This window comes from Carassius carassius, chromosome 22, assembly GCF_963082965.1.
Source record: "Carassius carassius chromosome 22, fCarCar2.1, whole genome shotgun sequence".
Lineage (NCBI taxonomy): Eukaryota > Metazoa > Chordata > Actinopteri > Cypriniformes > Cyprinidae > Carassius > Carassius carassius.
Window position 1 is genome coordinate 1101400 of NC_081776.1, and position 14681 is coordinate 1116080.

At 42.9% G+C, this 14681-nt stretch overlaps 1 protein-coding gene and 1 long non-coding RNA gene across 4 annotated transcripts in view; one reads left to right on the forward strand and one right to left on the reverse strand.

The window, feature by feature from the left end:
• Positions 1-325: 325 nt before the first annotated feature.
• LOC132098636 (myelin-associated glycoprotein-like) overlaps positions 326-14681 on the forward strand; it is an 82276-nt gene continuing 67920 nt past the window's right edge. For 2 of the 3 annotated variants that reach the window (XM_059504708.1, XM_059504710.1), the window contains exons 1-3: positions 326-1191; positions 9110-9397; positions 9596-9683. In XM_059504708.1, the coding sequence (XP_059360691.1) occupies positions 978-1191; positions 9110-9397; positions 9596-9683 (590 nt within the window). In that variant the 5' untranslated portion in view covers positions 326-977. Of the gene's footprint in view, positions 1192-9109; positions 9398-9595; positions 9684-11729; positions 11797-14681 lie in introns of all 3 variants that reach the window. The other variant, XM_059504709.1, reaches the window with a different exon arrangement.
• On the reverse strand, positions 11430-12358 carry LOC132098639 (uncharacterized). Its single transcript, XR_009422957.1, has 2 exons — positions 12038-12358; positions 11430-11941 (listed from the first exon to the last, which is right to left on the reverse strand). It is a non-coding gene; the product is annotated as an uncharacterized LOC132098639 (long non-coding RNA).

Genomic DNA, 14681 nt, shown 5'->3' on the forward strand with positions numbered 1-14681 from the left:
CAGTCTCCTTGGCAGATGGTAATTTAGGCAAGGGGATAAAATGAGTCACCTTCGAGAACCAGTCCACTATGGTCAAAACAACCATGTTGCCCAGGGAGGACAGTAATGAAATTGAGTGCGATGTGGGACCAGGGTCTTGAAGGGACAGACAGCGGTTGGAGCAACCCCACTGATGGGCGATAGGAAGTCTTACCCCGTGCACAGACTGAACAGGCCAAAACATAGATAATTTAGTTTAAAAGGCTCTGCAGAGATTGGGATCTCTGTCATACATCTTTGGGGTGGGTAGTCTGGGCTCACGCTGGTGAGCACTGTCTGCTGGAACGTGAGGAACGAGCGGTGGGGGTAGCGCAGTGGGCGATCTTAAGAGTTGTACCTGAGTGCTTGCATGGCACGGCTAGTTGCCAGCATTTGCTCCTCTTGTTAATCCATGTTGGGGTTGTTTGGGGCAAAAAAACTGCAGTTCTGAAGCTTCGGCTGAATCCATTATGGTCTGATCCTTCTGTCACAATTCACAAGACCGGATTTAAGAGTGGATGCTTAAACAGACAATTTATTGGAATGAAGCCAAACACAAGGAACAAACAAGCAACAGCAGAGCTTGCCGCAGGCTGGTGGTCTCTGTAGCGCAGGGACGAAATAGGCAGGCACACAGAAGTATATCCGGGGAGGATAGTAGTGGAAGATCAAGTAACCAAGTACTGGAGGAAAAGATGACCAGGAGCAAGAAGACAAACGCCAAGTATCTGACAATACAAGACGGGGTAGCACACGCTAATCAGACACACCTACTCTCCACACCCATACACACAACAGTAAACATAGCACAGATGAGACGTGTGTGAGTCTAAAATAGAGAGGTTTAAACGTAAAGTGTTTCAACTCTGGAAGTGTTAAATCACACATACATTGCACTTTTTTTTTCCTCAGATGCTCCAAAAAACACATCGTTGTCAGTGTTTCCCTCCAGCTCAGTGATGAAGGGCAAAGTGACTCTGATCTGCAGCAGTGATGCAAACCCAGCAGTGAACTACACCTGGTACAGAGAGACAGGGTCTCAGTTTGAGCTCCTCCAGACTGGATATAATCACACCTACATCGTGACAAACCCTACACACGGTGCACAGTATGGCTGTAAAGCTCAAAACCAGCATGGCCACTGCAATGCTACAATTCAGCTGGATGTTCAGTGTGAGTAAAAACACAGACCGCAAATTAATTTAATATGATAACCTTAATCTAATCCTTGATAACATAAATACAGTGAATATAGTGAATATAGTGCCATTACTACAGTAACTGCAGCAAAAACATAACAATGCTGTAGACAGCACTAAATGCAAAGTGCATTGTTTATAGAGAAAATAAACGTAAAATGACATTAAAAAGTTGCAACTTTACCATAAAATCATGTAAGGGAATCATACTTTTTTCACACAGTCAAAATATGACTTTCAGCACTGAAAAGACACTAAGGAGACAACCCCCCCCCCCACACACAAAAGTATGTTTAAATGGTATAAACTTTACATATAGCTTAAGTTGAAGACGATTTTATCATATAAACTATATACTACACAGCATGCTACAGTATATGGTGTAATATGTGACATGGTGTGTGCATCACAGAGTAAGGTGGACTAGCTGTGAAAATGAAAAAAGAAAAGCTGTGAAATGGCTGTAGCACTGTGCCAACTGTCGGGTCTCGGGGCTAATCACCTGTCTTTTTGGTGTGTGTGTGTGTTGGGATGGTTTGACAGCTCACCGCGTCTGCCTGTTTGTGTTTTCCCCGCCTCCCTTGTTTCCCCGTTGTTAACCTTAATTGCTCGCCACCTGTTCTCTATGTCCTTCTAATTTTTTCCCCTTTATTATTCCCTGTGTTTCTCTGTCTATTGTCAGACTGTTGTTATTCATACCAATAGCTCCGATCATCTAGCAGCTCTTTGAACTCACCTTGTCGTGTCTTGTCCTCAGGCTCCAGTGTGTTTAGTTGATTCCTCTGCCCTTGTTCTTACAAGCCTTGAGCTCCTAGTAGCTTCCAGCTGTTCATCCCTCCGGTCCGGCGGTCATACGTACTTCTGTGAAACGTGACTCATCTGCTACTCATCCTGTCACTGCGAGTGAAACGTGACTCATCTGCTACTCATCCTGTCACTGCGAGTGTAACCTATGAACCGTGACTCTTCTCCTCTGTTTCGAATAAAGCCTTGAGTTTACCCGCATCTGAATCCAGCCTGCTTTCTCCTGACAGAACAGTCTGACCAGATTATGGATTCAGCGGGATCTGATCCGCTTCGCTCGGCTCTCGTTCAACAGGGAGTGTTGTTAGGGCAGCATGCCACCCAGCTCAACACCACCGCGCAGGATGTGGACGTTCTCAGTGCCCGAGTCTCCGAACTCCTCACACGGGTGGACGATCTTCAGCGAGAGGCAACGAGCCGGGGGCCCGTTCCTCACACCAGCATGTCACACGAGTCCGAACCCCATGCCAACAATCCGCCGGTCTACGATGGCGATCCTAACGCCTGTCAAGCGTTTCTCTCCCAATGCTCGCTGGTGTTTTCTCTGCAGCCCCGGCGTTACGCAAATGAAGAGACCAAGGTGGCTTATGTCCTTACACTCCTCTCGGGCCGTGCCCGCGAATGGGGAATCGCCGTATGGAGATCGCGGGCTCCCTGTTGTGCCACTTTCGCGGATTTCAGTCTAGAGATGGCCAAATTGTTTGATCGCTCTGCTCAGGGTGACGAGGCGGCGGCCCAGTTATCACGACTGTCTCAGGGGAGGAGCTCCGTCACTGACTATGCTATCCAGTTCCAGACTTTAGCTGCGGCATGCGGCTGGAATGAGAGCGCGCTGTGCGCTCGTTTTCTCGAGGGGTTGGATTTCGCCATTTCGGATGAACTCGCGGCCATAGAGCTCCCGCGGGAATTGGATAGGCTCATTAGTCTCGCGCTCCGCATTGAGGGTCGTCTTAGCCGGCGCCGCCAACAACGGCAAACACCCGCCCCGTGGCGCCACCTAGAGTCCTCCTCTGCCAGTTCAGCCGGCCGACAGCCCTCGGAAGAGGAGCCCATGCAGTTGGGTCGTCTACGGCTTACACCACGGCAGAAGCAGGAGCGTTTGTCGTCGGGGGCGTGTCTATACTGCGGCAAGGGAGGCCACTTTGCCCTTCAGTGTCCGTTAAAAGCCAGGGCCCACCAGTGAGGCGGAGAGTCCTGGTGGGCACGGTTCTCAGCTCAAGCTCTCCTGCAGCACGCACTCAGCTGCTGTTCCAACTCTCCTTCCAGAGTCGTTTACACACTGGACTCGCCCTTGTGGACTCAGGGGCTGAGGGGAACTTCCTTTATGCTGCCTCTGCTCAACGTTGGAGAATCCCACTTGTTCCTTTAGTTAGTCCCGTTTCAGCATGGTCATTAGCTGGCCGTCCCCTTACCACCATCACCCACGTCACTCCTAAGATAGACCTCCATATTGCTGGCAGTCATCATGAGCGGATTGAACTGTTTATTATTGATTCCCCTAAGGCTCCTTTAATTCTGGGACACCCATGGTTGCACAAGCACAATCCCCACATTGATTGGGTTAGTAATTCTGTTTTAGCCTGGAGTCAGTCTTGTCACGTGTGATGTTTGGGTGCTGCTTTTTGTCCTGTCTCTGTGTCTTGTGTTCCTCAGGAGGATCCCTCTGACCTGACTGGTGTTCCGGCGGAGTACCATGATCTTCGGGCGGTCTTCAGTAGGGCCCGGGCCACCTCGCTACCTCCGCATCGCCCTTACGACTGTGCCATTGATCTCCTCCCGGGCTCTTCTCCGCCTAAGGGTCGTTTATATTCCCTTTCAGGTCCTGAGAGAGAGGCCATGGACAAGTACATACGTGAGTCACTTCAGGCTGGGCTCATCCGCCATTCCTCCTCTCCCGCTGGTGCAGGGTTTTTCTTTGTTCAGAAGAAGGACGGCTCCCTGCGGCCTTGTATTGATTACAGAGGTTTGAATGACATTACTATCAAGAACAGGTACCCCCTACCTTTAATGTCTTCTGCTTTTGATTTATTACAGGGAGCTCGGGTCTTTACCAAGTTAGACCTGCGCAACGCCTACCACTTGGTGCGCATTCGGGAGGGGGATGAGTGGAAGACGGCATTTAACACCCCTTCGGGACACTACGAGTACTTGGTTCTTCCGTTTGGTCTGACCAATGCTCCAGCCGTTTTCCAGGGACTCGTCAACAGCGTGTTGGGTGACATGATTAATCAATTTGTCTTTGTGTATTTGGATGATATTTTGATTTTTTCTTCTTCTCTCCAATTACACACCCAGCATGTCAGACGGGTTCTCCAGCGGTTACTAGAGAACCAGTTGTTTGTCAAGGCGGAGAAGTGCGAATTCCACGCTGAGTCTGTTACGTTCCTTGGCCATATTATTTCTACGGAGGGGATCAAGCCTGATCCCGCTAAGATTGAAGCTGTTGCCCAGTGGCCGGTCCCTGACTCCCGGAAGGCTCTGCAGCGTTTCCTGGGTTTTGCCAACTTCTACCGGCGTTACATCCGGAATTTTGGTCAGATCGCTGCACCGCTGACAGCCTTAACCTCCACTAAGGTGTCCTTCAGGTGGAACCGGGAGGCGCAGGTAGCCTTTGACATTTTAAAGTCCCGTTTTGTCTCTGCACCTGTTCTGATGGTTCCAGATCCGGAGGCCCAGTTCATTGTCGAGGTTGATGCTTCGGACGTTGGGGTTGGCGCAGTTCTATCTCAGCGTTCCCTCCATGATGGGAAGGTTCATCCGTGTGCATTCTTCTCTCGTCGTCTCAGCCCTGCAGAACGTAACTATGACATCGGCAACAGAGAGCTGCTGGCGGTACGATTGGCCTTGGGTGAGTGGCGTCATTGGTTGGAGGGGTCAGCGCAGCCCTTCTTGGTCTGGACGGATCACAAGAACCTTGAATACGTCCGTTCGGCCAAGAGGCTGAGCTCGCGTCAGGCCCGCTGGGCGCTCTTCTTTGCCAGATTCAACTTCACCCTCTCGTACCGGCCGGGATCAAAGAACACCAAGCCTGATGCCCTCTCTCGCCTGTTCGGTGCTCCGGGAGGGGAGTTTGCGGCCGAGGCCATCCTTCCTGAGGGGTTGGTGGTCGGGGCTCTTTCGTGGGGTATCGAGCAGCGAGTTGAGGAGGCCGGTCGAGGGGTGCAGGTTCCGGGAGAGTGTCCGGCGGGCAGGTTGCCGGTGCCGGCTGCGCTGCGCTCTGAGGTCCTTGAGTGGGGTCACTCATCCAGGTTAGTCTGCCATCCAGGTATTCGGAGAACGTTGTCTGCCATCCGACAGCGTTTTTGGTGGCCTACTATGGCCGCGGATGTTAGACAGTTTGTGTTGGCCTGCCCCACATGTGCCCAAAGTAAGCCTGTCAATCGCCCTCCTGATGGTCTACTGCATCCTCTCCCTATCCCTTCCCATCCTTGGTCACACATTGCCCTTGATTTCGTCTCTGGGCTTCCTCCTTCGAAGGGAAACACTGTAGTTCTCACGGTGGTGGATCGCTTTTCCAAAGCGGTTCATTTTATTCCCCTGCCCAAGCTACCCTCCGCCCGGGAGACCGCCCAACTGGTGGTGGATCACATCTTCCGTCTCCACGGGTTACCGGTGGATGTTGTTTCAGATAGGGGTCCCCAGTTCATCTCCCGGTTCTGGAGGGAATTTTGTAGACAGATTGGGGCCTCTGCTAGTCTGTCATCTGGTTTTCATCCTCAGACCAATGGGCAGTGTGAGCGGGCCAACCAGGATCTAGGAAGAATGCTCCGCTGTCTAGCATTCAACAATCCGAGTTCCTGGTGTCAGCAGCTCTCCTGGGCAGAATACGCCCATAACACCCTTCCTGCGGCCGCGTCAGGTATGTCCCCTTTTGAGTGTGCTGTTGGTTATAATCCACCTCTGTTCCCATCACAGGAACCCGACGCAGCGGTTCCATCCGCCCTGGCTTTCGTCCAGCGCTGCCGTCGCACCTGGGAGAGAGTCAGGAGGATTTTGGTCCAAACCTCTGACAGAACCAAGGCTGCAGCTGATCGTCGCCGGTCCTCTCCTCCTACCTATGTGTGTGGTCAACGGGTTTGGCTCTCTACCAAGGATCTGCCTCTCCGGGCGCCTTCTCGTAAGCTGGCACCCAGATTCATTGGGCCTTTCCGCATCACCAAGGTGGTTAGTCCGGTGGCGATCAGGCTCAAGCTCCCTCCTACTCTTGGTCGGGTTCACCCGGTGTTTCATGTTTCCAGGGTCAGGCCTGTGTTCTCTTCCCCCCTTAATCCTGCTTGCAGTCGCCCCACCCCCCCACCCCCTCGTCTTGTGGATGGATCTCCTACCTATACGGTTAAGAGATTACTCGATGAGCGGCGCCGCGGCAGGGGGTTTCAGTATCTTGTGGACTGGGAGGGGTATGGTCCAGAGGAGAGGTGTTGGGTGCCGTCCCGGGACATTCTGGACCGCTCGTTGATTGAGGACTTCCGGCGGCATCGAGGTAGGCCCCTTCCTAGAGCGCCAGGTGACGCTCCTGGGAGGGGGGGTACTGTCGGGTCTCGGGGCTAATCACCTGTCTTTTTGGTGTGTGTGTGTGTTGGGATGGTTTGACAGCTCACCGCGTCTGCCTGTTTGTGTTTTCCCCGCCTCCCTTGTTTCCCCGTTGTTAACCTTAATTGCTCGCCACCTGTTCTCTATGTCCTTCTAATTTTTTCCCCTTTATTATTCCCTGTGTTTCTCTGTCTATTGTCAGACTGTTGTTATTCATACCAATAGCTCCGATCATCTAGCAGCTCTTTGAACTCACCTTGTCGTGTCTTGTCCTCAGGCTCCAGTGTGTTTAGTTGATTCCTCTGCCCTTGTTCTTACAAGCCTTGAGCTCCTAGTAGCTTCCAGCTGTTCATCCCTCCGGTCCGGCGGTCATACGTACTTCTGTGAAACGTGACTCATCTGCTACTCATCCTGTCACTGCGAGTGAAACGTGACTCATCTGCTACTCATCCTGTCACTGCGAGTGAAACGTGACTCATCTGCTACTCATCCTGTCACTGCGAGTGTAACCTGTGAACCGTGACTCTTCTCCTCTGTTTCGAATAAAGCCTTGAGTTTACCCGCATCTGAATCCAGCCTGCTTTCTCCTGACACCAACGTCTTCATTTACAGAAAATGCTTCTGGGAAGACGGAGAGAGATTTGGTTCCCCTTTTGTTAATGTTTTTGTTACAGACCAACATGTTAAAGCTATGCTACAGCATTTTGAAATGCATGGTTTCGATATATAATTTTATGATACTGCACTTAAACCTGTGAAATTACAAGAAACTGTCATCAGTTCTTCTATAAAGCCAATGCAGTGATCAAACTCTGCTGGCAACCGACAGCATTAGATGCTGCACATTAAAGAATGTTTTGGCAAAAAAAAAAAGGTAATGAAAAAATTTATATCAATAATTTAAGTCATGACAACGTCTAATGAAATTATGTTCAACCAACAAACTGCACAGAGTTAATCATTGGTGACATAAAAAAATCAACATAATTGTGTTAACAGAGCTCAAAATAATCAAAATAATGTTTGCACATAAAATGAAAATTGTCAACGTTTATCGCCTCGTTCCAAACCTCACTTCCCTACTTTTCTGAAAAAGATATTTTGAGAAATGTCTCTTTTCATCCATTCAATGGAAGTCAATGGGTTCCAAAGTTGTTCTCAACATTCTTCAAAATATCTTAAAAAAAAAAGATTTGGTGAGTAAATGACAGAATATTCATTTTTGGGTGAAGACTTTTCATATCCGAGTACTACTGTAGTCAGAAGAGTAAATTGAGTTCTTCAGCACAATAATGTCACTTTCACCAGTGTGGTGTTTTGTAGACGGAGATAACCCTAACTTAATCATTCTGGCTTGTTCCTCTTTTCTATTTTAGCAGACTATTAGCTATTAGTCTATTTTTGTGATGAACACATTTGTGTTCATCTACAGTGATCTGAACTTAAATTTACAGAATTAGATAATGTTAATATACCAACTTACTGAAATACTAAAATATGTTTTGTTATAATATACTAACAACCTGTAACGGTGATTCAGAGATGTTCGGATCCATGTGCAGTACATTATTTACAGAGTAGTCAAACAGGCAATGATCAGATAACAGCGTCAGGTATGCAGGGGACATCCAAAATCAGAAATAGTACCAGGCAAAGGTTGGGGCAGGTGGCAGAGAATCAAAGTCGTTATACACAATCCAAAGTCAAACACGGAAGGAACAAACACAGGGGAAAACCGCTCAGAAATGCCAGACAGAATAAAACAAGACTTCGCACTTATTGAGAGTCCAAACACAGTTTATATAGGGGAGGGGTAATGGGGAACACCTGGTGGTTATTAGCCCTAAGCACGGGATTGTGGGAAATGGAGTTGGGAATGGAAATACAAGAATGCCAGAGTCCTGAGTGGAGTGCCCTCTATTGGAGTTCATGGGCACTCCAGCTGATGATAAACAAAATACCACTATAAAATAATATATTATAATTTAAATACATTTAAATAAGATGACTTGCTCTTTTTCACTTCTAAAAACTGTACATTTAACAGTATTTTACTGTAAAATTACAAGAAATGACCTGTTAGACTTATTATTTGTGTTTAACCAATTAACATGGTTTTACAGTGACAGTTTCACCATAAAAACATGTTTTTTACACTTTAGACACCATTAAAAATTAACAAAATCTAAAGACATATTTTAACAAACAAAAACATCTAAAAATTACAAAACAACAAAATTAAAGAAACTTTAAATTGAAGAAAAAAATATAACAACTGATTCATAATATTAATAAAAACTATTTAAGTGTCTCAATGATAATGAAAACTAAATACTAATTCAATATGAAATTTAAAATTATTATATTGTACTGAATAGCAGCTTTATCATCACAGAAGTGTAAAATACAAATTTAAATACATTAAATATCCTGTTTAAATATGCCTGTTTCTTAGGGAACTTGCTGTTAACACGTTTTTAACATGGTATTTTTAGTGTTTTATCATTAAAATTCTGAACATGTTTTCTGTATCATAACGATTATATTTTCTCTTCCAGTTGCACCCAATATCTCCATCTCTTGCAGTCGAAGCAGTGTAACGGAGTGTGTCTGTGAGGCTCATGGGAATCCCTGTCCTACACTAGAGTGGCGTCTGTCTGGACGTGTGATCACTAACTCTACAGAAACCTCCATCAGTGAGGAGACGTTAGGAAGCACAGGAGTGAAGAGCGTCCTGAACATCCATCAGTCCCTCACAGACACGAACATCCTGCAGTGTTTCAGCACAAACAAATACAGCAGCGCCAGTCAACAGTTTCAGTTCATCCCACCGCCACAAGACACACGTGAGAAACACAACAACAGCTTCAGCTGATTAACAAGAAAGATCAAATGATATCTGTATTGTACTGAAAAAACTAATTGAGAAAATAAATTATTAATGACACTTTTAAAAGTTCAATATATTATAATGGCAATGTCACATCTGAGATCTCCTGAACTATGAAAGACCAACCTCTGAGCAACAAAACACTGTTTTGCAGGTTTCCATCATCCGTCGGTGCTGCTCGGAGCTGCTGTCGGAGCCTCAGTGATGATGATCTCTTGCATCGTGATGCTCTGCTATGAACGGTGGGAACAAAACAGGATAAACACAAAACTGGTGTAATATATGATGAGATAAAGCTAAAGAACACACACACACACACACACACACACACACACACACACACACACACACACACACACACACATACATACATATATTCAACTATTATTGGAAATTATTTCAAAAGTATAAAGCATAAAACAGGGTCATTAACTTTTTTTTGGTACTTAAACATAAATAAAATTAATTATAAAGCACCTAAATGTCAACTGAAATAAAAAGTGAATGAATTAAATGTAAATTAATTAAAAAAAACTATATACATTTAATAAAGATCACAAAAACACACAACAAATTTACTAAATATATATTAATATTATATTAAAAATATTTTTACTTTACACTTAATATCGAATCAGTGTTATTTGATTTAGATCAAGTTTCAAGTTTGTTTTTTATTTATATAGCACATTTAAAGCACGGCTGACCAAAGTGCTGAACAAAGAAAGATAGAACACGACAACCCACAGATTCATACCATAAAGCTCACAATACATTAAAAGCCATAGAAAATAACTAGGTTTTAAGAGATGATTTAAAAACATTTAAAGACTGCCGATCTGATATTAGCTGGAAGTTTGTTCCACAGCTTAGGGCCAGCAACCGCAAAAGCTCTATCCCCTCTGTGCTTTAACCGTGATCTGGGGACAGAGAGAAGTGTTTGATCACCAGATCTCAGATTTCGTGAAGGATTCTATGGATAAAGTTGATCAGATAGATGGCTCGGTGCCAGATTATTTATAGATTTAAAAACATAGGGAATTTTTAACTGAATTCTAAGATGCAGTAACATGAGTAACATGATCAAATGTATGTTGTCCTTTGAGGAATTTATCAGCAGCGTTTTGTACTAATTGGAGATGAGCAATGGAAGATTTAGAAATGCCAAGATAAAGAGAGTTACAGTAGTTCAAGCGTGATGTAATGAGCACATGGATAGCAATCTCTAAATTTTTCACAGAGAGAAAATATTTAATTTTGGCGAGGAGGCGTAACTGAAGAAAACAAGAACTAATAACCCTTTTTTTATTTGTTTATCAAATTTGAGACTCTGATCCTAGAAAACACATAGGTTCTTAATACAGGAAGAAGTAAAAGGAGCAAGGTAGTCCAGATCGATACTTCTGCTCCCTGAATTTTCACTTGGGCCAAAGACTATAACATCGGTTTTTGAATCCTTCAGAAATAAAAGAACTTGAGAGAACCAAGTTTTCACTTCAACCAGGCATGCAAAAAGAGATTTTAGAGCAGCATGTTTATTTCTTTTCAAAGGTAGATAAATTTGGGTATCGTGTGCATAGCAGTGAAATTATACACTATGCTTTCTGAAAATAGAGGCCAAAGGAAGTAATTACAAAGAAAAAGAATCGGTGTGAGAATAGAACCCTGTGGCACTCCACAGGAACGTTTAGCAGGCAATGAAGAAAAATTACCTAATTTGACAGAGAAACTTCTATTTGTTCAATATGATTTGAACCAGCTGAGAACAGTTCCCTGGATGCCCATAAAACATTCTAGTCGAGATAAAAGAGTTTTATGATAAACTGTATTCAAAAGCTGAGGTTATGTCTAACAGAATTAGGATAACAGAGTCAACAGAGTCAGTCGCCAACAAAGTATCGTTAAGGACCCTTAATAAAGCAGACTCTGTGCTATGCAGATGCTTAAAGCCAGACTGGAAAGATTCAAAAATAGACTTAGATGCTGAGTTTTATTAATATTTTTAATCACTTTTCCATTTTTTATGTCAGTTTTAGTTATTTTAGTACATCAGTTTAAACTAAGTAAAATTGTTTACTCAGAAACCTGCTGAAATAAAACAAAGACTTAACAAAATATTTTTTTAATGGTTTTGGTTGTAGTTTTAGTTAACTATAATAATCCTGGTTCACACATTTCTCTGATGAGACTTCACCTGCTTTTAGCTTCATCACAAGGAGGATTTTTAAATCTGATTTAAATTTTATACAAGCATCAATGTTTCAAAGATCTGAAACCTTGTTTTTCAGAAGAAGGAGAGAGAAACCTTCAGAAATCAGAGAAGATGACAGATCTGGATTCATTCTGACTCAAACAGTGAGTTATTCATTCTCAAAGACACCGAGTGCACCTGAATCCCTTCATTATTCCTCCATCGACTTCACAAACGCTGACCCGCCGTCAGGAGAGATCATGGGCCTGTCCTCGCTGACCAGTGAATACGCTGTGGTCCGACACTGTCCTGCAGGAGACACAGACACAGAGAACAACACCTCAACATCTGAGACAGAGCCCAAAAAACCAGACATGACAGCAAAGATCACGGACACATCCTCACCGGCATCAGAAGACGTGATTTATGAAAACACGAGCCATCGCTACAGACAGAAGGAAGCGCTGGTCAGCGCAGATGATGCTGAAAAACAAGACTGAACCAAAACCTTTGAACCTCTGAGCAACAATTTAAGAGATCCTTCATCCAAAAATAACAATTACAAACCTACAGAACTTTCTTTCATCTGTGGAACATTAAAGAAGATATTTTAAGTGTTTATTCCTCATCGTTTTAACAGGATAGATCGCCCAAAAAGGCAAATTTGTTGTAAATGAACTCACCCTCAGGACATTAACGATGAAGATTACTTTATTCTTCAGTAGAACAGTAAAGAAGGGTTTTATCTGAAACGGTGCTGTTGGTGATTCATTAAATGCAAATCAGCAGCTAAAGGCACTCTGAAAGGCAAAAAATTAAATGAAATAAAAAAATAAAAGCACATACAGGCAACTCAAAATGAAGACCTGTGGCTCCTGGCGATACTTTGAGTTCTTATGAAGCGAAACGATTGCTACAAGAAGCTGATCAATATTTACAACAGTATCACCTGTAATCCAGTCCTGCATGGTTTAATTTTAATATGCAGTTTATTATACACCAATGTCCTTTATTTCCTATTCCAATATATATACATTTTTTTTTTTACCCAATTAAGTCTTCAAGTCGGCATGAAATTAAAACTGTATTTTATACATTTTATTTGATAAATATTATTCTGAACAATAAATGTTTCACTTTTTAAACTTGTATTTTTTTATTACCATCATTTAACTTTGCAAGCAACATTATATAAAAACATGCAATAGGAAATTGAAAATTGGTGAGCAAGAAAGCCTTTTACAAAAGAGGAGTTTTAGACATTCAGCATTTATTTATGAGTAAAGAATTTGATATTCAGAACAGTAAACTGAACAAAATTATTGACTTTCGGCATTTACAAATAAAGTTCCTATTACAATAAAATAGCATTAAAAAATAAATGTTGTTATTAAAATCACTATTTCTATATCTAAGCCGATAAAATACCAGTCTGGTGTCCTCTGGTGGTGAGTGTTTCTTGTTGTAATCACAGGAACTGATGTGCAGTTTCCATCTGCTCCACTAGAGACAGAAGCGACTTCACTTTCAGATCATTGACAACATGAAAACACTTTCAGTTTCAGTTCAGATATTACAGATGACAGCTCTGTGACAGACTCTTCATATTACAAAACAAAACACAATTATTTATTGCCTCTATGATGAATCTGTCAAATCACTAAATGTAAATGTTTACAGTATCACACTTACTGTACAGGAATAATTAAATGCCGTAGAAGTGAGCAGCTCGTATTGCTGACTTTAGACACAGAGACCTTACAAACAGACAGCAGTATTCTGCTGAAATCTCTCCTGCTTTCAGCTTCTGTCAGTATCTTGGGCAAGAAAACCTTCCTTATTTGAAGTAAACTGTTAAACTGAATTCAGAACATGAGAAATATTACCGTAACACAATATTGAGATACAGTATAATATCTCAAAGAAGTAAGAAATGCAAAAGATGAGAAAAAGAAAAAAGCATGTTTCCTGCACATAGCGTTCTTGGATTTCATTTTTAATTTGATTCAACAAGTATGACTGAATATGGAGAATTATTATCAACATGAACACTGGATCTCACATGATTTGTTTCCATCAGATATAAAGAAATGTGTTGAATATTCAGTAGCTTCAGACTGATTTGCACATTTCTCAGCCTGGATACTGTTACTGAGTTCTGTCTAAAGGAGAAGTGGTGAATCTCTAATATGAGCTAAATTGTGTCGTTTTCACACACAGTTCTCCCTCCGTTCAGTGTAGAAGCGTCAGCTTGAGCTCTGTCTTCAACTCTCTTCTCTGGTAAGACATTTACACACAACACACTCAAACTCACACTTACTCCTGTAGCTTTCAGATTCTCAAACGTTAAGGTTTGAAACATGTTCAAGATAAGAATGACCTGTTTTTAAAATCTTTAGTAGTGTTCTGTATTCTCATGTAAATATCTAGAAATAAAAAAATCTGAAACTTTAATCTAGAAATAATGAGTTTATACCAAAAGAGCTATACATTCATACACAATAAAATATATTTTTTCATCCTATCAATCAACAATGACCCTCACACACCTGTAGATGATCGATAGGTGCATAGGATAAACAATCAAAAACAGCTCCTACATTTCTGCTTTTTTCATTCTATAAAATGTCTTCATTTGTTGTTTATTCTGCTGTAAGGTGAATGTAAATGATGGAAACATTGGTGACGTTCCTCCTCACTGGATCTCTGATACAAGGTCTCATTCTTAGATTATTCCTCTGTTTAACAAGATTAATTATTATTATGAAAGCACTTTCATGACCTTCATGAGATAAAGAGCAATAAGTTCTGCAGAAGTGTGTTCTGCTTGTATCCTATGATTGTTTACTTCCTTCGATCTGTTTGTCTTTGTTTTAGGTGTTTTGTGTGGCTTTAATATCAATCTGCCGAATAAAGTAGAAGCTCTGAACGGATCCTGTGTTTTCATCCCCTGCACATTTGATATTGAACAACAATATGAAGCTGACCTCACTGACAGTGCAAAGAGAATGTGGTTTAAAGACAGAAACCGTCCCGTTATAATGTTTGA